The sequence below is a fragment of the Pimephales promelas genome, chromosome 15 (genome assembly GCF_988280905.1).
Source record: "Pimephales promelas chromosome 15, fPimPro1.hap1.1, whole genome shotgun sequence".
Classification (NCBI taxonomy): Eukaryota; Metazoa; Chordata; class Actinopteri; order Cypriniformes; family Leuciscidae; genus Pimephales; species Pimephales promelas.
This window is the reverse complement of record NC_142783.1, coordinates 2,253,983-2,279,724: the sequence shown is the minus strand read 5'-3', so window position 1 is coordinate 2,279,724 and position 25,742 is coordinate 2,253,983. Positions and strand designations below refer to the sequence as shown.

General features: G+C 39.0%; 1 protein-coding gene across 2 annotated transcripts in view; it reads left to right on the top strand.

The window, feature by feature from the left end:
* ttll5 (tubulin tyrosine ligase-like family, member 5) overlaps positions 1 to 25,742 on the top strand; it is a 125,461-nt gene that overhangs the window by 46,515 nt on the left and 53,204 nt on the right. For both annotated transcript variants that reach the window (XR_005618360.2, XM_039651050.2), the window contains exons 16-26: positions 1,902 to 2,003; positions 2,109 to 2,200; positions 8,468 to 8,530; positions 9,727 to 9,747; positions 9,841 to 9,968; positions 11,515 to 11,677; positions 17,918 to 18,035; positions 19,484 to 19,630; positions 23,064 to 23,158; positions 23,249 to 23,370; positions 24,474 to 24,992. Coding sequence is in view for 1 of the 2 variants with exons in the window: in XM_039651050.2 (XP_039506984.2) it covers positions 1,902 to 2,003; positions 2,109 to 2,200; positions 8,468 to 8,530; positions 9,727 to 9,747; positions 9,841 to 9,968; positions 11,515 to 11,677; positions 17,918 to 18,035; positions 19,484 to 19,630; positions 23,064 to 23,158; positions 23,249 to 23,370; positions 24,474 to 24,992 (1,570 nt within the window). In the remaining variant the exon portion in view is untranslated. The remainder of the gene's footprint in view (positions 1 to 1,901; positions 2,004 to 2,108; positions 2,201 to 8,467; positions 8,531 to 9,726; positions 9,748 to 9,840; positions 9,969 to 11,514; positions 11,678 to 17,917; positions 18,036 to 19,483; positions 19,631 to 23,063; positions 23,159 to 23,248; positions 23,371 to 24,473; positions 24,993 to 25,742) is intronic.

The following is a 25,742-nucleotide window of genomic DNA, read 5'->3' as shown; positions in this document are numbered from 1 at the left end:
ATCATAAGCTTGAGATGAGCAGAGGCTCGTGAGCTTCACCCTGGCCACTGGATTGTGTTGTTATTGGTTCCAAATGCTTATAATGGACTGGTAATTGTTGGCGCACAGGCCGTTTGGGTGGGACTCCTCAGCAACCCATCAAACTGGCTGGCAAAATTTGAAGCAGCTGTTTCATATCAATATGATGTCTTTGTCATGACACCTTGACATAAACCAATACACAGATCAACGTGTGATCGTCAACCAGTGGATCTCTGAGTGAGTGAGTGGAGGCGGGGCTCATTTGCATATTCATAGAACCACGCATACTAAATGTGGCAAAGGGTGTCGAGTTACATTCAAGGTATTTTAAGACATGAAGACTTTTCTTTCAAGGATAAAAACTTTCAAATGTGTTATTTAATATGAAATATTTAACTTCAGGGGGACTTTTGTATATAGTATAAGCAATATCACACTCGTATCCATGCGATATTGCTCTATATAATGACTACCTACGGCTGAATCACAGCCATAACACCAAATCCATCAAAAGTGAGGCAATTTTATCTTTATAATGAAGTGTTTAATTTTAAAAGCTACATATTTCCAGTGAAATGCACACATTAAGCTCACGATACAGACATGAGCTTTGGAGGGTTTATGAGGTGTGTTGTTGATCGTGTCTGTAGCACAAATGGTGCACCACTGGTTGTGTGTGTAAGTTTAACCCTCAGGTGCTCTTCGTTTCGGAGTCACACTTGTTATCTTCCCGGTCAGAAGTGACCGGACACCTAAAAATTAAATTTCGTCCATCCCAGTAAAACCAATGCAATTTACTTTTGTTCTATAATATTTATTCTTTTTAATTTAGTATTTTGAGACAATTTGATTGAATTCATTAATATTTATGCAATATTTATGGTCTATTTTTGCCATGGAATATATATATATTTTTTTTTTCTATATATATATATATATATATTATCTTTTTCAAAAAATTATTAATGCAGTATTTTAGTTTAATATAGAGTCTAGGCCTTCAGAAAAAAATTGAAGAAAATTAGCACCATCTGGTTACAGTATAGAGAAAAAGCGTAGAATCATGGTGTAACTAGATGGCATGTACAGCTCTCTATGGAGAGGCATGTGAATTCCCCAGATGTTTATGAACACATTTTTTTTTTTTTTTTTGGATTTGAATATATAGTTGAAACAATCTCAAAAACGATTTCTTATTAAAAAAAATTGTAAAAAAATTAATTAAAAATTGTGAATTTTTGTGTTTTTGTCAATTTCCCATTCATTTCCTATGGGGGTCATTTTTGACCAAAGACCACAAGTGTGACTGTTTTTTTTAAGACCACTTAGCATGCTCAGATCATGACCTCAATTTTTTTGTGTGTTCACATACCCAATGCCATAAAAATCACCAAGTGCCGTAACATTCGGATGAAGCTGTGATTTTTAAAAATTCAAAACAGAAAATTTTTCGGTCAGAAATGACCGAAGAGCACCTGAGGGTTAATAATTACATCTCTTTCAAACAGCATGTGAAAGCAAAGTTAATCTTATTAATCTTTGTCACGCCGAAATTCAAGCCCTATGACACCATCAATGTTCATCCGGAGCAAATGAAACGAGTGAGTAAAGGGATGTGTGTTTGCAGTGTGTATCTCGCTGTCAGAGATGAGAGAGAGAACGCGCATCTGGTAGTGAGTTTCAGATAATCCAGTATCGATATGTGTCAAAGTCTAAACACTAGATTGAACTTAGTTTGTTATTTCAGATGCCCTTTTAAAAGACTACAATTGAAAAGTGTACATTGTAAAATTCAACCTGCGCTAGTAGTTAGACCCGCTTTAGTAGTAGTAATAGTGATGATGTGTAATATTTCTGTTATGATTCCCTCTGATGCCCAGCGCCAGAGACCACCGTCCTCCAACAGTGCCGACCCAGAAGCTCAGAGAGAGAAACACGGCGCGAAGCAAGCGGAGAGCACACTGGGCCTGACAGCAGAAGAGGTCAGCATCTCTCTCAGCCCAAATCGTGCAGATATCTGCTCTCTTCTTGGCTGCTCCTTACATATTTGATATTGAACAGCATGATCTGATGTCTCCCCTGGACAGATGAAAGTCCTGCGGAGGGTACAGGAGGAATATGACAGGAGAGGCGGATTTGTTCGGATCTTTCCTACTCCGGACACCTGGGAACATTACAGGTTAGAGACAGAAAGAGGGACGGTTGGCATGTCAGTCGCGAACTGAAGCGACTTACAAAAGCAGTTTGTTTAAAAGCAACTTTATAATTCGTTTACATTTGTAAACATCAGTTCTATAGGGTTAGGGTTTGCTTTAGGATTATTTGCATGTAATTATGTAAAGTCTTACCACGTTTATTAGTCAACTTTTACAAAGACATTATTAAAATCAGTATCTAATATTATTTAACAATGAACAGTTGTGTTTGTATTAACTAATGTTAACAAAGATTAATAAATACTAGTGCTGTCAAACGATTAAAATATTTAATCGTGATTAATCGCATTAATGTCATAGTTAACTTGTGATTAATCGCGATTAAATATTTTAATCGTTTGATAGCACTAGTATTTTTTAATCTTTGTTAACATATATATATATATATATATATATATATATATATATATATATTAGTGCTGTCAAACCATTAAATATTTAATCGCGATTAATCACATTAATGTCATAGTTAACTCGTGATTAATCGCGATTAAATATTTTAATCGTTTGACAGCACTAGTATTTTTTAATCTTTGTTAACATATATATATATATATATATTAGTGCTGTCAAACCATTAAATATTTAATCGCGATTAATCGCATTAATGTCATAGTTAACTCGTGATTAATCGCGATTAAATATTTTAATCGTTTGACAGCACTAGTATTTTTTAATCTTTGTTAACATATATATATATATATATATATTAGTGCTGTCAAACCATTAAATATTTAATCGCGATTAATCGCATTAATGTCATAGTTAACTCGTGATTAATCGCGATTAAATATTTTAATCGTTTGACAGCACTAGTATTTTTTAATCTTTGTTAACATATATATATATATTAGTGCTGTCAAACCATTAAATATTTAATCGCGATTAATCACATTAATGTCATAGTTAACTCGTGATTAATCGCGATTAAATATTTTAATCGTTTGACAGCACTAGTATTTTTTAATCTTTGTTAACATATATATATATATATTATTAGTGCTGTCAAACGATTAAAATATTTAATCGCGATTAATCGCATTAATGTCATAGTTAACTCGTGATTAATCGCGATTAAATATTTTAATCGTTTAACAGCACTAGTATTTTTTAATTTTTGTTAACATATATATATACATATTAGTGCTGTCAAACGATTAAATATTTAATCGCGATTAATCGCATTAATGTCATAGTTAACTCGTGATTAATCGCACATTTTTATCTATTCTAAATGTCTTGATTTCTTTTTGTTACATTATTTTCTCTCTTTTTAATGCTCTTATCAACATGGAAAAGTGGATCGGCTTGCTTTGTGCAAATGTTTTTTTATTGAAAACAACATTAGCATATATACTGTGTTCAATTTCACACTAACATGTAGCCTATAAATAATCTCTTACACAATGTAACACTGTCTATCAATAAAAGAGTGAAAGAAATACTGACAAGGCCCTAATATTGGCGAGGAGTATGAGAATTCGCATCATCTGTGTGTGTGTGTGTGTGTAATTGGCCATCATCAAGCAGTATTTCAGACTGGACGTGCTGCGATGATGATCGCTCAGTTCACAACGACAAAACACACAGATCACTTTGGTCTTGTCAGTGAATTTGGCAACTTTTAAAAGTAAACTTTCCATTCAGAATCTTATTGGCATCCATTTCGGCGTCTCGCGCTCGTCGTCCACTCAAAACGTAACGTTAACCTACTATTCAAACGAGTGTGTGCGGCGCACCTGTTGGTTTGTTTACGGTCTAGCTAGATCCGCTTGCGCTTTGGTCGACAAAGCAACAAACGAATGTGAAATGAATGGGTTTCAGAGCGCCACACCGCGCATGTCGCGTCATGTTGCAAAAGCATGTGAAAAAAACGACAAAGTTTCCTTGGCCAAAAAGACTGTTAATTGTGCGATTAAAAAAATTGACGCCGTTAAAATGGGTTTATGGTAATGCCATTAATAACACATTTAACTGACAGCCCTAATAAATACTGCAACTTATAAAACGGTTAGTTCCAATACTTGAATCTGATTGGTCAATAGCTGTGCTTTATTCATGATAACACACGGCTATGACCGCTTCACCCAACAGCTCTGTCTATCACTGCGCAACACTGTGGTTCCTATGTTGTGTTTATGCATATTTTGAGCTTTCATGCATATTACACATTGGTCAGGGACTATTTTTTTCCAGCGGAAGGAAGGCTTTTAGTTATTTTACTTCATGAAAGTTGCACTAATAAATGTTTTTTACTTTAATATTTGTATTGTGTGGTAACCGTTTTATAAAAGCAATAAGGTACTCGAGGCAAGTGCTGTATGGTGAATAACTCGAGCCTAACAACGCCCTTCAGCCGTGGCTCATTCACGACACAGCACAGCCTCGAGGACCTTATTGCTTACAAATGTAATGCTCATTGTTTAGCTAATGCTAATGGAAACTTATTGTAAAGTGTTACTACAATTACATGGTAAAACCACACGGTTACATCATTATTCACTTACAGCCATGAAATGGTTGTCGTGGTTCAACAGCCATAAACAAAGTTTTGTTACTTGAAATATAATTTCTCATTTTCCTTAAAGGAGTAGTTCACTTTTAAGAAAACTTTTGATGATTATTTACTCACCCCCATGTCATCCAAGATGTCCACGTCTTTCTTTCTTCAGTGGAAAAGAAATTAAGGTTTTTGATGAAAACATTCCAGGATTTTCTCCATAATGGACTTCAATGGGGACCAAACGGTTCAAGGTCCAAAAGACAGTTTCAGTGCAAACTATTCAAAGGGCTTTAAACGACACCAGACGATGAATAAGGGTCTTATCAAGTGAAACGATCGCTCATTTTATACATAAATAACAAAGTTTAAGTTTTATAAGCACAAATGCTCGCCTTGCTCTGTTCGTGACTCTCCTGTTCGAACTCATTCATCAAAATGAATGAATCTTTTTCCGAGTCATTTGGTTCATTTAAGGAATGAAATGAACGAGTTGACTCGGAAAAAGAAATTGTTTTCATCAAAAACCTTAATTTCTTGACATGGACATCTTGGATGACATGGGGGTGAGTAAATTATCAGCAAAAGTTTTTTTTAAAAGTGAACTACTCCTTTAAGTTTAACTTGATGCAATAAAATAACAATCATTGAAATATAAATGAATAAAAAGTTATAAAAGTTATAAGAAAGAGTAAAAGTTATAATAGTATCTCAAAGATACTAAAACAAAGATGCATCACACCTCACTAGTTCATCAAGTGTGTTTCGTCTGTGTAACGGCACGAGGCAGAGGGGATGGCCAACATCGTTCACTTATTAAAAAAATAGACTTGAAGGAGTTGTAAATAAAGATTATTACAGTATGTTTTACATGAAAATACTACTTAAAGATTTTGCATAGTAATTATTTGTGAAATTTACTCAATTTTTGAGTAACAATGTTTCAAAGTAATTCCTACACCAATTGTTTTTCAGTGTAGAAAGGATGTTATCATAAATGCCATTGAACACTAGAATGAAATGATGTATAGGTGCACTATTACGCCTCTTGCGTGGGATAGGAAACATCTGCGTTAGATCAGTCCAGATGTGCTTATACCCGGCCAATCAGTGCCAGCGTCAGTCTGTCTTCTCTGAACGGGGAGGGTATGCATGAATATGCTCAATATCATGCGTATATCATTCCCTTCACTCATGCATGTGCTCTGCACTCCTGATTGGATCTGCCTGTCGAGTTCATCCTGATCTGCCTCTGACATCATGAAATTAGCTGGACTATTACTGGGGCTTCTACAGGAAATAACTGTATTTTAGTCACGTTTGAAGCTTTTCTCCACTTATAGTGTAATAAATCATTCAAAAAAGCATGACTACAATTCAGAATAACAATTATGATGTGATCACTCACAAATATCGAGTATTTTCTTTACTATTTTACTATCATACAACTGAAGTAAGTTAATCAAAAGTGTTGTTGAAAATGGAAGCAAACATGAAGACTTAGATTACAAGGGCGGGTGAACAAGCGCGCCGTTATTTGTTGCGTAGTGACGTGTTTGTGTGTGTTCAAGTAGCCAGAAATGCACAGATTCTGCGATACACTGTATTTAATATATCATGGGGCCAGTTGTTCAAAGGTAAGCTGATCAAATCTTGAAAATGGGTTGTTCAAAAGGGAAAGATCAGGGAATCCAATCCTAGTTTTAATCTGGATCAAGCCTTCAGTTTGTGTTGTTCAAAACTTGTCAGTGGGATTTGGATAACTTTGATCCAAAAAAACAGGATTATCCTGATCCCAACAGGGGGTGGGATTTCAAGGTGGATTTCAGGAAGGAAATGTAGTAAAACTTTAAAATTGGTCAAATAATACATTTGTATCATTTAGTGTATATACTTTTATTTACATTTTGCACTTGACTTGTGTAACCGTTGTAACAGCGATAAAGTAGACATAGGCTAACAATTAAGCTATTCAGTAAAAATAAAATAAAAATGATCTTGTCCCCATTTGTGTTTTGTCAAAAATAAGAAACGCTTACAGTGACCCCATCCCAGCAAACAAATTTAGGTTCTGGGAACGTTAGCTTTTGGTTCCCAGAACGTTCCTAGAACTTTCCCTTAAGGTTAAGGGAACGTTCCCGGAACATTCTCCTTACGTTATAAAAATGGAACCTAAAAATAACCTACATGGAACGTTCCTATAACGTTCTTGTTTGGTTCCCAAAAAAATATCCTCATCAGACCATTCGGGAACGTTAGGGGAACGTTCTGTGTTTGCTGGGATGTTGGCTCTTCTACCTGTTCTTTACTGGTAGCCCACATTGTGATATGTTGTCCCATTTAGAGCACTGGTAATCTTGAAAACTGTGTATCTGGATCAGGGTGATCCAGTCCAATGTTGCTTTGAAAAACCGGCATAAAAGTAAGACGGATTACCTGATCCTGGATAGGAAAAAATGGTATTTCCAAATCCGGATCATTTTGATCCAGATTAAATGTTTTGAACTACTGGCCCCATGAGGATCACGAGTTGCGTATTTGCGCTAAAGCCGCGCAGATTTGTCTTACACGAACTTCCCAGCAAAGTGAGTGTACATAGAAACGCCAGATTGGCCAACCCGATCTCACGACCTCACTCGTACGAATTAATACGATTTTGCTAAATCGTACATATTTTACGAATTGGCCAATTCGTATGAATTCGTACGAATGACCTACCCCTTACCCCGACCCTAAACCTAACCATCACGTGGGTTTAGACAAATCGTACGAATTAGTACGAGTGAGGTCGTACGAAATAGTACGAATTAGACACTTTTTAATCGTGCGTCAAATTCGTACGACTTGGTCGTGAGATAGCGTTGGATTGGCTCGTGATTGGACAGTGTTTCCCGCCAAAGTTCATTTTTACCCACATTTGGCGAGTCGAGTGTTAATCTCAATCCCTGAATGTTGCGCTCCTGTTTGTCATTGTGCTGAAACTTCACCAATAAATCATCAGAAATATTGCTGACTTGTGCGTCTCAAGCGCCTCTTTACGCTCGTCCTAACGCCTGTTAGGTGTCCGTGGATTTGCCTGTATTTGGTGTTGAAAATGGAAACGTCTTTAGATGGAAAATCGATTTTACAATCAATTCAATGAACACTTATGACTCAAAAATACTCACAAAAGCGTCAGCCCAAACACTTCTTTCTCATTGCCTAAAGATGCTTTTAACAGGCGCTCATGAACCATAACACGATAGTGTTGAAACAGCTTGACTCAAAGGGACATTTATGTCTTGAATAAACATTTACTTCACCAAAAATATATTGTTAAATGGCATTGGAAAATAGCTAAGGCTTTTTAAATGCTTGTTTGAGCGAGGTCTGGAAAAATGCTGCAGTCATTTAATGTTCAGCACCTCATAATTTTGTAATTCACACCATTAGCCAGTTAGTGATGAAGCAACTTATTCTGGCAGCGTGAAGGCAAGGCATAGTATTGTTCCTAAAGCATGACCGATGCGCTCTCGTGGAGAGCCAGTTGGCCAAACAGTCCAACGCATCTGACCAATCATTACACGCGCCGGCTCGTAAACACCCAGAGCTAACAGACTCCTTTCTGTTTTTACACAATTGAATAGTGCAAGAAACATCTTGTTTGCATAAGACTCTGATTGTTTACCGCAGAATCGGTCAGGACTTGTTGTGTAATTAGTTTCTCTCTCTCTCTGTATCTCTCTTTCAGTGTTTATCTGGAATACAAGACATCTATGAACGCCATGTTGGCTAATAAACTTTTCCATGGAAGGTAAGTCTTTCTGCTGTGGTTGGAAAGATCATCATCTATTTAAGGAATTTTCAGCTTGAGGTTTCTTTTGTTGATATTTAAAGCGAGTATGTCATACAAAGGCTTATATGCCCTGATAAAATGTCTATATTTCTTAGAGGAGCCCTAACCTAATTCACTATGGCCTGCTTTTCTCTTGAATTTTTCATGTCTCTACTGTATAACCCTCTGTTGCTGTTCAGGCTTGTTTGACCAAAACATTTTACGTTTAAGGTTTTTTTTTATTTAATGTTACTTCATCGGAATGGTACGTAATTTATTACAGGTTTTGGCACTTGTAAAAAGACAAAAAAAGGTTAAACGGCCTTGAAAAATCTCACATTAATGTTGTTAACAGATAAAATGAGCATGTTGGAAACGAATTTCCTCTAGTGGAAGCGTTCGGTACTGCGGCCGAACAACATCTCACTGAACGCTCATTTACTGAGATATCAACCTCACATTTGGAACAAAACGTGTTCAGATTCATGGCTTTGATTTTCTTTCGGTTTTAGAGTAAAATGCATTTTGGAAAATATATATTTCACATGAAAAAATGTCCAAAAATGTCCATTAAAAGATTGATGACCGTTTAAGGTGGAAATTTCAGGTTTCAGGTTTACGCTCAAAAAGTGATTAAATTGAATGAATGAATGAATTAATAAAGACATTTTTTTCAGACATATCAAAACATAAACCAAACAAAACAACAACAAAAAAATGCACTATTAAGTTGAACAAGCACAACTTTCAGTTAACAACATAGTAAGTAACATTTGTTAACATAAACATGTCTGATAACGTGTATAAATAAGTATTTAATCATACCCCATATCCGTAACTTAGTAAATTATTATTATATTATTTCATTTACCACATATTTATATTTATCTCATTTATCTTATACTCTCCCTCTCTATCACACACATACGTCAATCAACACATATTGCAACTCTTTATAGGCCTCCTTCTTTTCTAGATTTTTTTTGAATGGACTATACAGTAACTACTGCATAAATATAATTTAGTTCGTAAAATCCTCTAAAAATACAAAATATTAAATAAAGAATATAATCAAACTAAAATATAGTACAATCATGTCATTGACCGACACACATACAGCACAAGAGGGTTTAACACGATTAGTTAAAACTGATCAGTTTCTCTTTGTTTCTCAGATCTGTGACCTCCCGCTCAAGGTTAGTATCTGCTATTTCAACCTCTGAATGCAAACACACACACACACACACACACTGCAAGTAAAACCAGGTTTGCCGTGTTTCGTTGCACAGGAGCAGGGCGAATGATAATGTCCATCTGGTGGCGGGGGCCGTTTACACACATCATGTAGTTCAGTACGAAAGGAAGCTCCTGACTCTGGAGGCGCGGAAGCAGAAGCGAAGAGGAAGAAGACGAGCAGGTGCGTTTGCAGGATAAAAGCTCTCCATGGGATTCGTTCTCTCAATGGCGCTTGAGTCTTTTCATGGACTGATTGAGATCTCCCATTGTGAACATTAATACATGCAATGCTCACACTTTATATTAGGTGTCTTTAACTACTATAATAATAAAAAAACTGTGTGTACAATGTGCTTATTGTGTTGATGTTATATAGCGAACAGGGTTGTGTGTAACGCGTTACAAAGTAATGCGTTACAGTAACGTAACTACTACTTTTTCGGTTGAAAAGTAGCAACACGTTACTACTGAAAATTTAGTAACGAAACGAAGTACCTTTTTCAATTCGATAGGAAGATATCTTAAGAAATTCAACCTTTAAGGACACCAATTTTCTTTCTGAATGAATAATGACCCAATGGTGTCCTAAAACTCCATCAGGTGTCCCAATGGTGTCCTAAAACTCCGTCAGGTGTCCCAATGGTGTCCTAAAACTCCCTCAGGTGACCTAATGGTGTCCTAAAACTCCCTCAGGTGACCCAATGGTGTCCTAAAACTCCCTCAGGTGACCCAATGGTGTCCTAAAACTCCATCAGGTGACCCAATGGTGTCCTAAAACTCCATCAGGTGACCCAATGGTGTCCTAAAACTCCATCAGGTGACCCAATGGTGTCCTAAAACTCCATCAGGTGTCCCAATGGTGTCCTAAAACTCCATCAGGTGACCCAATGGTGTCCTAAAACTCCGTCAGGTGTCCCAATGGTGCCCTAAAACTCCATCTGGTGACCCAATGGTGTCCTAAAACTCCATCAGGTGTCCCAATGGTGTCCTAAAACTCCCTCAGGTGACCTAATGGTGTCCTAAAACTCCCTCAGGTGTCCCAATGGTGTCCTAAAACTCCATCAGGTGATCCAATGGTGTCCTAAAACTCCATCAGGTGACCCAATGGTGTCCTAAAACTCTATCAGGTGACCCAATGGTGTCCTAAAACTCCATCAGGTGTCCCAATGGTGCCCTAAAACTCCATCTGGTGACCCAATGGTGTCCTAAAACTCCATCAGGTGTCCCAATGGTGTCCTAAAACTCCATCAGGTGACCCAATGGTGTCCTAAAACTCCATCAGGTGACCCAATGGTGTCCTAAAACTCCATCAGGTGACCCAATGGTGTCCTAAAACTCCATCAGGTGTCCCAATGGTGTCCTAAAACTCCATCAGGTGACCCAATGGTGTCCTAAAACTCCATCGGGTGTCCCAATGGTGTCCTAAAACTCCATCAGGTGACCCAATGGTGTCCTAAAACTCCCTCAGGTGACCCAATGGTGCCCTAAAACTCCATCATTCATTACCTTCACTACAAGTCTGCCAAATTTCATCATTTTCTTATGTACTGTTGCCATTGATTCCCATTAACGAGGAAAAGTTGTGTCCTTAAAGTGACCAGGCCTTAAATCTTAAAATCCATCACCCGTCACCACCTTAGTGAAAACTAGTCCTGTCCGAATTGTGCTATTGATGATACTGGTGATATTGATGATACATATTTTAAATATCTGATGTGTGTTTTCAGGCCTCAAACCCTCTCAATCCCCTCACATCAGTGAGGATGAGAACGGGCTGGAGGAAGAGACGGAGCTGAAATCATCTCACACACACTCAGACCCTGCGCTGGAACAACGCTCACAACCCAGAGTCAATCTGCTCCACATTCTCCAGCAGGGATGGGACCTCAGGTCAGTGTGGACACACAGAATTATGGGTAATCAGTCGGCCCCGTACAGAATCTAAACGTTTTGCTCATTTTCTCTGCACTGTAAATAAATATATACCCATAAAGTTGTAAATAAAGCAAAGATTATAGGAGATGATACTGTTGTAGTCTTTCTACTTTATAATGTTCTACTAATTCTGAAGTAAATCCAAGAACTGTTTTTCCAGTGTAGAGAGAGATATGGTGTGTATTTCTGTAGAAAGCTTTAGAGTTTGATTAAATCAGCAGCTGTAATGTACCATCTTGACTGCATTTATCCACTGTACATTTATCAGTTTTTCTTAAGTACTTCAAACTCTGTTCATCTGCTGGAGTAGATAGCCATCTTGGAGATAACCATATTTGTGTAAAAATGAAATAGAAAAATGACAAGCATTCAAATATCAGACATTTCAGAGGAGTATCTGTGCAGACTCTATGTAAACTCATGGCTGTCCCACACTGCAATGAAATTAATACAATTACCATTATTTAAAATACATGTATTTAGTAATTCAATGAAAAAGAGACAATGTATCCATCATAAAAGTGCATCTATCCATCATAAAAGTGCATCTGTCCATCATAAAAGTGTGTCTATCCATCATAAAAGTGCATCTATCCATCATAAAAGTGCATCTTTCCATCATAAAAGTGCATCTATCCATCATAAAAGTGCATCTGTCCATCATAAAAGTGTCTATCCACCATAAAAGTGCATCTATCCATCATAAAAGTGTCTATCCACCATAAAAGTGCATCTATCCATGATAAAAGTGCATCTGTCCATCATAAAAGTGCATCTATCCATCATAAAAGTGTCTATCCACCATAAAAGTGCATCTATCCATCATAAAAGTGTCTATCCACCATAAAGTGCATCTATCCATGATAAAAGTGCATCTATCCATGATAAAAGTGTGTCTATCCATCATAAAAGTGCATCTATCCATCATAAAAGTGTCTATCCACCATAAAAGTGCATCTATCCATCATAAAAGTGTCTATCCACCATAAAGTGCATCTATCCATGATAAAAGTGCATCTATCCATGATAAAAGTGTGTCTATCCATCATAAAAGTGAATCTATCCATCATAAAAGTGCATCTATCCATCATAAAAGTGTCTATCCATCATAAAAGTGCATCTATCCATGATAAAAGTACATCTTTCCATCATAAAAGTGCATCTATCCATGATAAAAGTGCATCTATCCATGATAAAAGTGCATCTATCCATGATAAAAGTGCATCTATCCATCATAAAAGTGAATCTGTTCTTAATTAAAGTGCTCCACACGGCTCCAGTGGGTTAATAAAGGCCTTTTGAAGTGAAGCTATGCGCTTGTGTAAGACATATATCCATATTTATAACTTTATCAATGACAGCCGTACAGAAGTCGACTGACGCCGGTTCCAACAAACAGGGCTGGGCAACAAACTCAAGCTCCTCCCACATTTTTCTTGAAAAATTCTGGTTTTAAACTTCTAATTCATGACCAGTGTTTTGTTTTGCTCTATCCTCTGCACTTCAGTGTTCATCAATATGCCATGCGTCGGGTCAGAGGTCTCTCTTCCACTGTAAATCGATGCGTACGGCTGTTTGTCAGAAGATAGTTATTTTAGTCGATAAAGTTTAGTACAAAACACAATCAGTACTTGAACTACGGAAGCCGTGAACCGCAAGGTGAGAAAAAAAAGAAAGAAAACGTATCTCGTTATTTCGACTTAATAAGTTGTTATTTCGACATATTTCGTTATTACGACATATCTCATTATTACGACATAATATCTCGTTATTTCGACTTAAGTCGTTATTTCAACATAATGTCTCGTTATTTCTACAGAATATTTAGTTATTTCGACATATCTCGTTATTATGACATCTCATTATTACAACATAATCGTGTTATTTTGTCATAATATCTCGTTATTATGACATAATATCTTGTTATTACGACATAATATCTAATTATTTCGACATAATATCTCGTTATTTTGACATAATATCTCGTTATTTCGACATAAATATCTCGCTATTTCATCATAAATATCTTGTTATTTCGACATATCTCGTTATTTTGACATAATCTCATTATTACGGCATAATCGCGTTATTTCGTCATAATATCTCGTTATTACGACATAATAGCTCCTTATTTTAACATAAGTCGCTATTTCCACATATCTCGTTATTTCGACATAATATCTTGTTATTACGTCATAATATCTCATTATTTCAACATAATATCTCGTTATTTCGACATAATCTCGTTATTACGACATAATCACGTTATTTCGTCATAATATCTCGTTATTACGACATAACATCTCTTTATTTTAACATAAGTCGCTATTTTGACATATCTCGTTATTTCAACATAATATCTCGTTATTACGACACAATATCGTGTTATTTCGACATAATACTTTGTTATTTTGACATAAATATCTCGTTATTTCGACATATCTCATTATTTCGACAAATATTTCGTTATTTCTACATAAATATCTCGTTATTTCGACATAATAAGGGGCATTCTAATATGCATTAAGCTACATTTGGTGTTTTTATAATGAGTTTCTATGGGAGGAAAATGCTAAACATCAAAAACACTTTGCGTTCATATTCTGGACTGATCTGGTTTTTGTATCATGATTAAGAAATGCTCGCTCAATTATCCGTGAGCTTGATAAATGTTGCAGATTAGGCTACTATCCACAAATAACGAGATATTATGTCGAAATAACGTTTTCTTTCTTTTTTTTTCTCACCTTGCGGTTCAGGGCCTCCGTACTGAACTGTCAGCCGTGACGTAGAAACCAGTCCAAAAACACAAGCACTTGTTTCTCATCATGTAAAACTCTGATTAAAGGGACAGTTGACTCAAAAATGATCATTCTGTCAGCATTTTCTCTCCCTCATGTCCTCCCAAACCTGACTTTTTTTTATCCTTCTGTGGAACATAAAAGAAGAGATAGGTTTTCAAATGTGTTTGGTTACCCCTGCATGGAGAAAAACGAGACAAAAAAATCAAAATATTCTCAAAATATCTTTTATTTTCCTGAGAAGAAAAACATGAAGGTGAGAAATTTCCATTTGTGGGTGAACTATTCCTTTAAAAAACAAACAAAAAAAAACAACATTTTAACTTTCATTGCGTCTAGTTGGGATACGCTCTGAAGGTTTCCGATTCATCCAATTACACGATTCAACAGTTAGACGTCTTTCAATTTCAATGAGAGTCATTTTAAATCACACTCTGGTTGTGCTTTGTTTGTTGTTGCATGAAGACAGACAGTAAGGCCCACGCAATATACACACGCGTTGTCAATTTATCATCATTGTATACTTTTTTTCATCGCGTTCAGTTGTAACTAAGATAACACATCATTTCTCTTGCTCAGATTCTGTGCTCCTGCAGGAGTGTTTTGTTCGAGATCGAATCAGTTCTCGACCCCAGACACACACTCATTTACATCTGCACGCCATGGTGTCCTTTTCATCCAGCGCTACTTTCACTGACTCCTCAACAGTGTAATTCACACAGGAACTGGATTCCTGCAACCCTGACCTCGCTCTTATTGGCCGCCTAATTGCTGGAGTCAGACTGTCTTTCCTTTGTTTAACATTTTGCAGGAGTCCTGGACGGAGTTGAAACATATTCCCTCCCCCTTCACGTTATGCAATAGCCCTACAAAAATATTTAGACCTGCTCTTTTCATACGCTGACATTAATGAGTATTACATACTCCTGTCCAAAGTGCAATAAAGATTCCAGTTTCCTCTCGACTCGCAGGCCAAGAGCCTGAATTGTAATTTGAGCAAGGAATTATAATGACATGTCTGAGTTTGTAGAAATTCCTCTGCGCCTGCCAGGGCCGAGAAGGGACCGGGGCCGTTACAGTACAGTGTATCATTGTTTACGTGCGGCGGATTTTTCCGAAACATTTCTTTTCCCTTTCGTCGCACTTTCCTCGCTTATCTTCTCGTCACTCGGAGCATGTAAATAGTTCACGGTTGTTGGAGCAGCGTTTCTTGTTGTTATGTGTGCAGGAACCATTCGTTCGCCACAACTATTGGCTCAAATTATGGATGAAAGTAACCTCAATATTTTAGAGTACACCAACTTACATATACAACTCTCTCTCTCTCTCTCTCTATATATATATATATATATATACGTATATGAAGAGTTCAGATGCAAAAGCCTCTAAGTGCCATTTGAAATTTTCTTCTAGAATGATCATTTTTATCAAGCTTGTATATTTAAGTTCAGTGATTTCACTTAAATGGCAATGATAATTACCTATTAATTGTTATTTAAGTGAAATTACTGAACTTAAACATACAAGTTTGATAAAAATCATCATTAAAGAAGAAAATTTCAAATGGCATTTAGAGGCTTTTGCATCTGAACTCTTCATATATATATATTTTAAATTGTTGTTTAACCCGAAGTCTGATTGATAGTCTAGTCTAGTTTAGACTATTTTATCTAGTAAAAGTCTTTTAGTGTAATTGTGCAAACGTCCTCCTTCAGCTCGAGCGACACGAGTGTCTTTCTGTGTCAAATCTGCCCTGATTTATCAAGGAAACGCAGGAAGAACTTTGATATTGTTCGTAATATTTCGCTTTACTTGATTATCATACATCATTTATAGAAAAATCATGCGTCATCAAATATGATCATCAGGTTTATTAGTTCATCTCTCAATCATCATTGTATTGCACTATATGATTTAAAACTACAGAGATTTGATCATAAAACTAAGCATTTAAATATCATATTACTAAGACATTATTAGCAGATATTGATATTTATATGCATTTTCTGCAAGTATCTGCTATACTGTTATAAATATCTCATTGATCTCACAAGCATTCGAATTTTTTACACATATTAATATCAGCATCTTGCATATTTTTGTTCACTTTGGAATAAAACTGAGCTGTTTCTTCCTCCATATTGTCACTATATGAGCCTTAAAAGCCTGATGTATCAAATATGATACTCAACAAAAACACACATGCAGGCTTTACAGGGTTAATTATAGATAGGAGATTCAGCATGTGCTTATGGGTGTGACCGGTGTACTATTTAAAACTGTTTCATATTTAAAACTGTTTTTTGTAAATACAAAGAAAGAGGAATAGTTCGCCCAAAAATGAAAACTCTGTCATCATTTACTCACCCTCAGCTTGGTTCTTAGGGTTTCTTTTTTCTGTTGAACATACAACAAAATATAGAAATACTTTCTAGCCATTGATAGACCAACGCCACTTTTGCGTCATCGAAGGGTAACGCCCCCTTTTGGGGGAAAACACCTCTATACTGTCTATGGGAAAACAAACAGATTCCCATGAGAACAGAACTCGCACTAGATCTGCAAAGTTTCTTGATAGCAAAAATGGCACAAACTTCAAGAAGCTAACGTTACTGAATACGGGGTTACAGAGGTGTCCCTTTGAAATGGTCGAAAACTGGATTAATGACCCCACACAGCGGCCAAATATGGACTATTCAGACATCTAACGTTACCACTATCTCGTGGAATCACCAAGTAAGCACATAGCCTTTTTTTTTTCATTAACACTCACAGTATGACAAACTAGACGATTAATGGATCATATTTAACTTGATTTAAGCTATTGACATAGTCTAATAAGGTAACGTTAGCTGCTAACAGCTAGTCTTTCTAATAGCTAGTCAACAACAAAACTGTCAATAGCTTAAATCAAGTTAAATATGATCCAAGTGACATGGCCTCATCGTCTAGTAGTTTGTAATAGGCTACTGTGAGTGTGTAAATGATAAATAAATAAAAAAAGGCTACTTACTTGGTGATTCCACGAGATAGTGGTAACGTTAGATGTCTGAATAGTCCATATTTGGCCGCTGTGTGGGGTCATTAATCCAGTTTTCGACCATTTCAAAGGGACACCTCTGTAACCCCGTATTCAGTAACGTTAGCTTCTTTAAGTTTGTGCCATTTTTGCTATCAAGAAACTTTGCAGATCTAGTGCGAGTTCTGTTCTCATGGGAATCCGTTTGTTTTCCCATAGACAGTATAGAGGTGTTTTCCCCCAAAAGGGGGCGTTACCCTTCGATGACGCAAAAGTGGCGTTGGTCTATTGACTTCCATAGTATGGAAACAAAAAGAAATGTTTTTTTGCATCCTTAGTTTGTTCTGCTGTTTAACGCTGTGGTGTTGTGTGCAGTAAAGTTCAAGCCCGCATGGCGTTCTCCTCGTACCTGCAGCGTGTGCATCTGCGCCTGCTGTCCGAGAGCAGAGCCCAAAGAAGCCCCGCCTGGACTCAGAAGGAGCACGATCAGATGGTACACCAGTCTTCATTTACTCAAATATCTGTTTCACACACCATACCGAAATCTTTCACAATTGGAGGATTAGCTCCCTCCCAAAATGAGTATTCTGTCATCATTTAATGTTGTGGGTCAGTTTGACCCGCATGATGCTGGTTAACCTATGATGTTTTCTGTAATATTGAGTGACTTTTTCTCATTTAGAGTGATAAACATGCATGCACATTTTCAACACTCTGATTGGTTTTGGAAACTGCATTCATTTATTTATAGTTTATTGTAGTTTTCGTAGTATTAATGTTAAAGGTTGACAGTTATTACCTTATTGTCACGGGTGCGGGTTCAGGCAGAAGGACGAACAGGCAGAGTCCAGAAAAACTCCAATACAAAAGGTTTATTCTTAATTAACAGGAAACAGGCAGGCGAAACACAGGGTGACATTTACATTGACCGACAAGGATAGACTGAATGGGAAGGAACTAAATACACACAGAAATCAAACTAAACGAGGTGAAAACAGGTGAAACAGATGAATACAGGACGCTGAACGGGAGGCTGATGAGGGAGTGAGTTCAGGTGTGGAGACAAGAGGATCCTGGGAAGTGTAGTGCTGGAGACGCAGACAGGATGGTGCAGACGAAGACTGTGACACTTATAGAGTGATTTTTGGGTGAATTGTATTGAATCCAATTTGACCCGCACCATAAAAATGACTTTCTTCTGTGAAAAATAGAATAAGATTTATGTTGCCCTTTTCCATACAGTTAACTCCCCTAAAAATCACTACAAACACATTCTTATGATATATGATATTGTCAACACTAAATTATTCAAAACTATTATTTTTTAATGATTTTGAAAAGAGTCTCTTCTGCTCACAATCGAAATGGAAAAATACAGTAAAAACAGTAACATTTTGAAATATTCATTTATATTAACTGTTTGCTACTTTAATCTATTTACAAATGTAATTAATTCGAAGCTGATTTTTCAGCAGCCATTACTCCAGTCTTCAGTGTCACATGATCTTTTAGAGATGAAACATTAAACAATCCTAATTATCCCAAACATTTGATCTGTAATGTATATCATATTATAGTTTTGTGTTGGGGACAGACAAAAATGTAAGTCGTTATTCCCTTATAATCTTCAGTGCAGCTTCTAAATTGAAGCAGATTTGCTTTATAATAGCAGCACACAATTGTATATCAAAGCAATCTGACAAATACCCAAATTATAACTTTTTCATCTGCATAAAACATGATTAATTTGACATCAAATTGAGATTAAGTCCGAGTTTAATCTCGAACGAGGTCACCTCACACTTCATGAGACATCTGGTCCTGCTCACTGACATGTTTATCAGTATAATGAGTTCAATATCACATGTTTGTTAGTGTATTAGTTCATGTGTTAATGTGAGTGCCTAAAGCGTTTGTGCTGTTGACTGTGTGCTTGTGCAGGAGCTGGTTGTTCGCTTCCTCCAGAGAGCCAGTAGTAATCTTCATCAGGACATGTGTGTGAACGTGCCCAGCCGTCAGCTCGACCTACAGGACCGTCAGCGCATCCTCTCACATCAGCTGGCCAACTTCATTCGTCTCTATAATGAGGTGTGTGCATCAGCCGGCCCATTATACAGAGAGGAAATTAATCAAATAAAGTTACACTTGAAAAGAGGAAAACAGCAGTGTAGAAACACAAACTTTGAGGATCAATGGAGTTGCCTTTCAGTCAGTCACTAGGAGTTACGTCAGTGACTAATGAAATGGGGGTTTCGCTAGAGTGCCCTATCACCTTCGAGTTCTAGAAAACGAGCCAATGGTATGAAAATACCATGGTCTGCGGAATTTGCATTGCAAACTTGCATTATGTTTCTGCTTGGAGCCAAAGTGTTTATGTGCTTCTCTTCGCCTTCATCAAGAGCAACGAGCGTCTCTCTTCAGTCGGTGTTGGTGTGACGGCGCGTTTCAGCGGGTTCACGGTCCTGCAGTGACTGTGCGCACGGCTCGTGTTCTCTCCTGGGCTCTTCGGCACTGCTGAGAGAGCTTTTATTTTTCTAAAAAAGCTGCACGGGCACGTCTTTTTCAAGATGTCTCGCCTCGTGTGTTTGGGCTTTAAAGGGATTGTTCACTTTGAAATTAATTTTTGATATGTTTTATCTTACCTCAAGGGCATCCAAGATGTAGGTGTCTTTGTTTCCACAGTATTTTCAATTTTGACATTTTTCAGTCAAACCGTTGTTGTCTATCAGTCATACACTGGAGGCTAAGGGGGTCCACCAAAGAGCAGCACAGAGAAGTCCAAATTAAACATGATTTAATGACTCGTAAATGTAAGTACACATTGATGGCCTAAGACACGAAACGAGCGGTTTGTGTGAGAAAACCAACAGTATATCGTTTTACCTCTTGTAATCGTAGCCATGACAAAATGATCTGGCGGCACGGGCGCTTCGGTCTGCGCATGCGCTGGAGATGATCGCTACGTCACTCTTTGTTTATAGTTTTGCCTTTCACTAAACATATTTAGATATACGGGAAACCGCAATGGAAGACGATTTCGGTATATCTAAATATGTTTAGTAAACGGTAAAACTTCCGAAATCTCCGTGTAAATATTGAGTGACGTCACACGCAAGCGATCACTTCTGGCGTAACATTGAACTGATTCAGTTCGGTTCAGTTGGACATTGAATAACTGATTCAGATCACTGTGATTACACGAGGTAAAACGATATAAATACTGTTCGCTTTCTCACACAAACCGCTCGTTTCGTGTCTTAGGCCATCAATGTGTACTTACATTTACGAGTCACACGTCCCCCTCCATATCGCAAGCCGTGGGGCTTCAGGGTGAGCCTGTTTCCTTCCGGGGACCTAGTGTTTCATTCGGGGCTCCGGCAGATGACGCCATGTCATAGTATCACAAGGCGGGCTCGATTCCTCTGGAGATGAGGATTTGGCATTGTTGCCTCCCTTGGGAGTGCCAACATTGCCCAAATCTGATCCAGAGATGCTTGCAGCTAAGAGCATCAGGCTTGAGTGGCATTTGCTGCCCTACCCGAGCGCTCAAAGGTGGACGATTGGTTCTTGGGGGCGGTGCGTGCTGGCGGTCCCCAGTGCCTTTCTTCCTGTAGGTGCATCACCATGTTGTGGAAGTCCCCGTTGACTTCTCGCGGCCCGGCGGCTTCCTCCACCTTCTTTACCCTTGACAGCGTGGCGGCTAAAGGGTACACTGGGGTCCCCCCGGTGGAGTGCTGTTGCGATGCAGCTTTGCCCACAGAGTACCTCCACCAGGTGTGGCCACCCTTAGCACCCCTCCAAGGCCTGTAGATTTTCCACCACCCTCGTGGCGAAAGCCTACAGAGCAGCGGGACAGGCCGCCTCCGCCTTGCATGCCATGGCCATCCTCAAGTCCATCAGGCAAAGGTGCTCGGGGACATGCATGAGGGCAAGAGCTGCACACTACAACCGACCTCGCACTATGGGTCACTGCACGTTCCCTGGGTCAGGTGATGTCCACATGTTGTCCAGGAATGCCGTCTGTGGCTCAACCTGGCTGATATGCAGGAGGACCCATTTCCTCAACTCATATCCCAGGCTGGGCTCTTCGGCGATGCGGCTGAGGACTTTGCCCAACAGTTCTCGGCCGCCCAGAAGCAGACGAGGCCATTGAGCACATTCTGCCCCGACGGCCAGCTGCTGCCTCCACCCAGCCATCGGTTCAGCCTCCTTAGTCTGCTTCCTCCTGCAGCTCCTGCTCAGCCCAAGCAGCAGCCATCACCCGGGCCAAAGCAAGGAGGAGGTTGCAGGAAGGAGGCACAACCCGTCTCCAACTCTAAACCTGCCAAACGTGAGGCTAAGGCCGTGTGTCCACCAAAGCCTTTTTTCCACGCGCCTGGCGTATGTTTTCAATTGTTTTCAATGGGAGCGCCGCGTTTTTTAAACGCCATGAGCGTACCGAGGCGCTGAGCGTTTTTTTTACGCTGAAGCGCCGAGCGCCCTGCGTTTTTACTGGTCGCCGAGAGTTGAAAAATGTTCAACTTTGGATAAAACGCAGCGCTCATCACTGTCACTTATTACCCAGCCGTCCAATCACAGTGGAGGAGGGGCGGGACTAATACCACACCGACCAACTGTCACAACATTCAACTGCTGCGGATATTCTGTATCATAGCAACGAAACGTCTAAACGGAAAAAACGCTGCACTGCCAAAACGCTCTCAAGCGCCCAAAGCACGGCGTCTTCAGCAGAGCGTCTAGCGTTTTCAGCTGGTGGACACACGGCCTAAGTGGCACCCCTGAGACGGGCAGCTCGGAGTTAGGGCTCAGTTCTTCCCAGGAGCTGGTGGCAGGACCACTCCTTCCCCTGGTGGAGGGCCGGGGGAGAATCTTTTGTTCTTCCTTCCCCGCCACTGGCCTCACGGTCGGCGGTACCCTAAAACTGTTAAGGAAAGAACTGACACCCCTTCCTCCAAGCCCCAAGAGGCCCTGGATGACAGTGTGCAATGCTATGCCTTGCCGCTTTCGCCCCCCTATCGCCAGACCCCTGTCAGAGCGGGCTGCCGTGGAACGCCCGTCCTTCCCTGGCCTCTTCTGTCAGGACGTGGGAGTTGACCACGCCTCCACACCGGAACACCATTCCTCCCATATGTGGGCCGGTCGCTCCGCATCGCTGCCCCATCTTGGGTACGCCTGAAGTTCCAATGACCCCGCTGGTTCAATTAGGAGATGTAAACTAGATAAAAAGTCACAATTATCTTTTAAAATGTGTTATTGTGTGGCAGAAACAATCTTCTATAGTTTTAACAGCGGTGTGTAGACTTTTTTATATCCACTGTCCACAAGTGCAAAATAGGCTAAAAATCAAAAAAAAAAAATTGTGTTAAAATCAGAGGGTCAAAAACAGAATAGAAAATAACCAGTTATTTCCAAATTATTATTTTTTATTGTATTTTTCTGGTTAAAAAAAATGTACTAACATTATAAGCGGACCAATGCAATGCATGACCTCTTTAAGTCAACTTTGTTTTATAACCCTCAGGAAACCAAGCACATGGTGGAGAGTTTGGACAAGATTCCCGATGAAGGTCGCTGCATCAACTCCGATGTTTTCCAGGAGTTTATTCTGGAGGCGAGGTTGGTGAACACATCCTTTACTACGACACATGAGGAGACTGTAGCTTCTGCCAGTGGCTTTTCAGTGGCCGTTTCTGCCTTCTCTTCCAGTGAAAGTGACTTGGAGGAAGTCCTTACGTTCTACACCCTGAAGAATAAGTCTGCCAGTGTGTTTCTGGGCACAAAGTGTCACGCTAGCCGAGTCAAGAGGAGCAGTGATGAGAACGGAGAGAGTGAGCGACATTTCCTCATGTTTTACACCACACATGCCATCTCATCAGCCACGCGTGAAGTATGACAAACCACATGCTTCAATAACAGATCTTAAAGGGATAGATCAACCATAAGTGCTCATTCTGACATCATATGAAGAGTTCAGATGCAAAAGCCTCTAAGTGCCATTTGAAATTTTCTTCTAGAATGATCATTTTTATCAAGCTTGTATATTTAAGTTCAGTGATTTCACTTAAATGGCAATGATAATTACATATTAATTGTTATTTAAGTGAAATTACTGAACTTAAATATACAAGCTTGATAAAAATCATCATTAAAGAAGAAAATTTCAAATGGCATTTAGAGGCTTTTGCATCTGAACTCTTCATATATTCACCCTGATGTCGAAGATATTTTGGTAACACTTTACAATATGGTTTCATTAGTTAACTACTTTAGTTAACATTAACTAATAATGAACTGCACTTCATCTTAGATAATGTTCATTTCAACATTTATTAATGCATTAATAAAATCAAAGGTTGTATTTGTTAACGTTAGTTAATGAACTGCGACCTAACACGAACAAATAATGAACAGCTGGATTTTTATGAACTAATATTAACAAAGATTAATAAATACTGCAACAAATTAATTGCTCATTGTTAGTTTATACATTAATTCATGTTAACTAATGAACCGTATTGTAAAGTGCAATGGCATTTTGGTGTGATAGCAAACACTGCACGGCGTTTTTGAACGTTAACATGATCGCAAGTGAGATTTTAGAGATTTTTTAGTTTTACGTCAAATTATACGTCAAAAATAACACAAATTGAATTCATTAATTTCATCTGCTCACACTCATAGTTTCACTGCTTCATATCTCTGTGGAAACAGTGATACACTACTAGTCTGGGGTGAGATTGAGATTATAAAAATAATATAGGAAATGAATACTTCTATTAAGCAAGGACGCATTAAATTGAGCAAAAGTGACAGTAAAGACTTTGGACCGGTACTTCTGAGAAAAATATATGTACATGTATGAGATATGCAAGGTTTTTCACACTTTTAGCATGAAATAATAACCGCTAATATTATTCTCTTTTCTATGAAGCAACTGCATGTATCAACATGGCCGCCTCTGGTGGTTTAGAGAATGCAGATGCAATCAGCAAGACCCAAATAACAGACGGTATCGCAACTCCAACAGAAGACCGGAGTCAAAGTGATGCAACCCAAAGCACAGAAAACTGCAGCACAGCGAAACACGCTAACACAAGCAAACGCAACTCCCTGCAAAACGGACACATCAGAAGCAAAAGGCCGAGTGGAGACGAAGTGCGAGCCGCCGCTTCGACTGAGTCGGGAGATAACCCAGGCAAGACTCTGGCTTCTGCGGTCAGGAACAGGAAGGCTCTGCTGAGAGCGGCGTACGCTCCAGCTGTGGACTGTGAACAGATCGTCTTACAGCACTGTCCCCCGCCGTACGTCGAGCCTCCTCCTCATCCACTGGCCAACAGCTCCTGCTCCATCACACCTCCACCGCCTGCCAGTGTCACATGGGCCTCGGCTCGCCACCAGTCCACACACGTGTGCAGCCTGAGATCCGCTCGGCCGTCCTCTGCGGGACACGGTAATCTCCAACACTCAAGAGACTGAGAACAGAATATTTAGGAGGATATGTTGACAGAAATGCAAGATCATATACATAACTATGTTTTCAGTGGTGTGTAAAGACCTTACTGAACCCTCTAGGCGCCACAGTCGAGTTTACTCGACAAGATGCGGCACCCGATTTTGTCCAATTGGGTGTCAAATTTCCTTCGACCTCCACTCCACTGGATGGCAGACATGTGATACTTCATTCCCAACTCCCAAAAAAAAAAAACGTCAGAATGTTCGAGTTGAATCAGTGCGATCAAAAGCGGAGCTAGTGTGAGAGTGAGCCATTTTATCAGAGCCTCTCCGCGATCGCGGCGACACTATTGTGGCGGAGACTTTGTCTAATACCACTGGGTATGTTAGACAAGGTCGAAGTATTCATAGGACAGTTAGGGGGCGACGTGGAGTCGCAATGACAGTAGTCCGAGCTGTGCACACTCGAGGCAGATTTGGCCGTGCCCGCACTGCTCGTATCATCTCGCTCATGATCTGTGCCTTGCCATCGCGAGTGAGCTTTATGAACTAAACAGGTTTTGTCTGCTTGTGTTTGTGTGTCATATACCACTGTATGTAGTAAATGGAAAATCTCTATAGCAAAAGGCCAAGCACTACATGCACCATATGACATCATAATATGCAAATTAGATGGGAAAATGTAATCCGTATTAATATTTCTCTAATTTACAGAAAGTCTCTATCTTTTATCACTTTTAAGATGTAT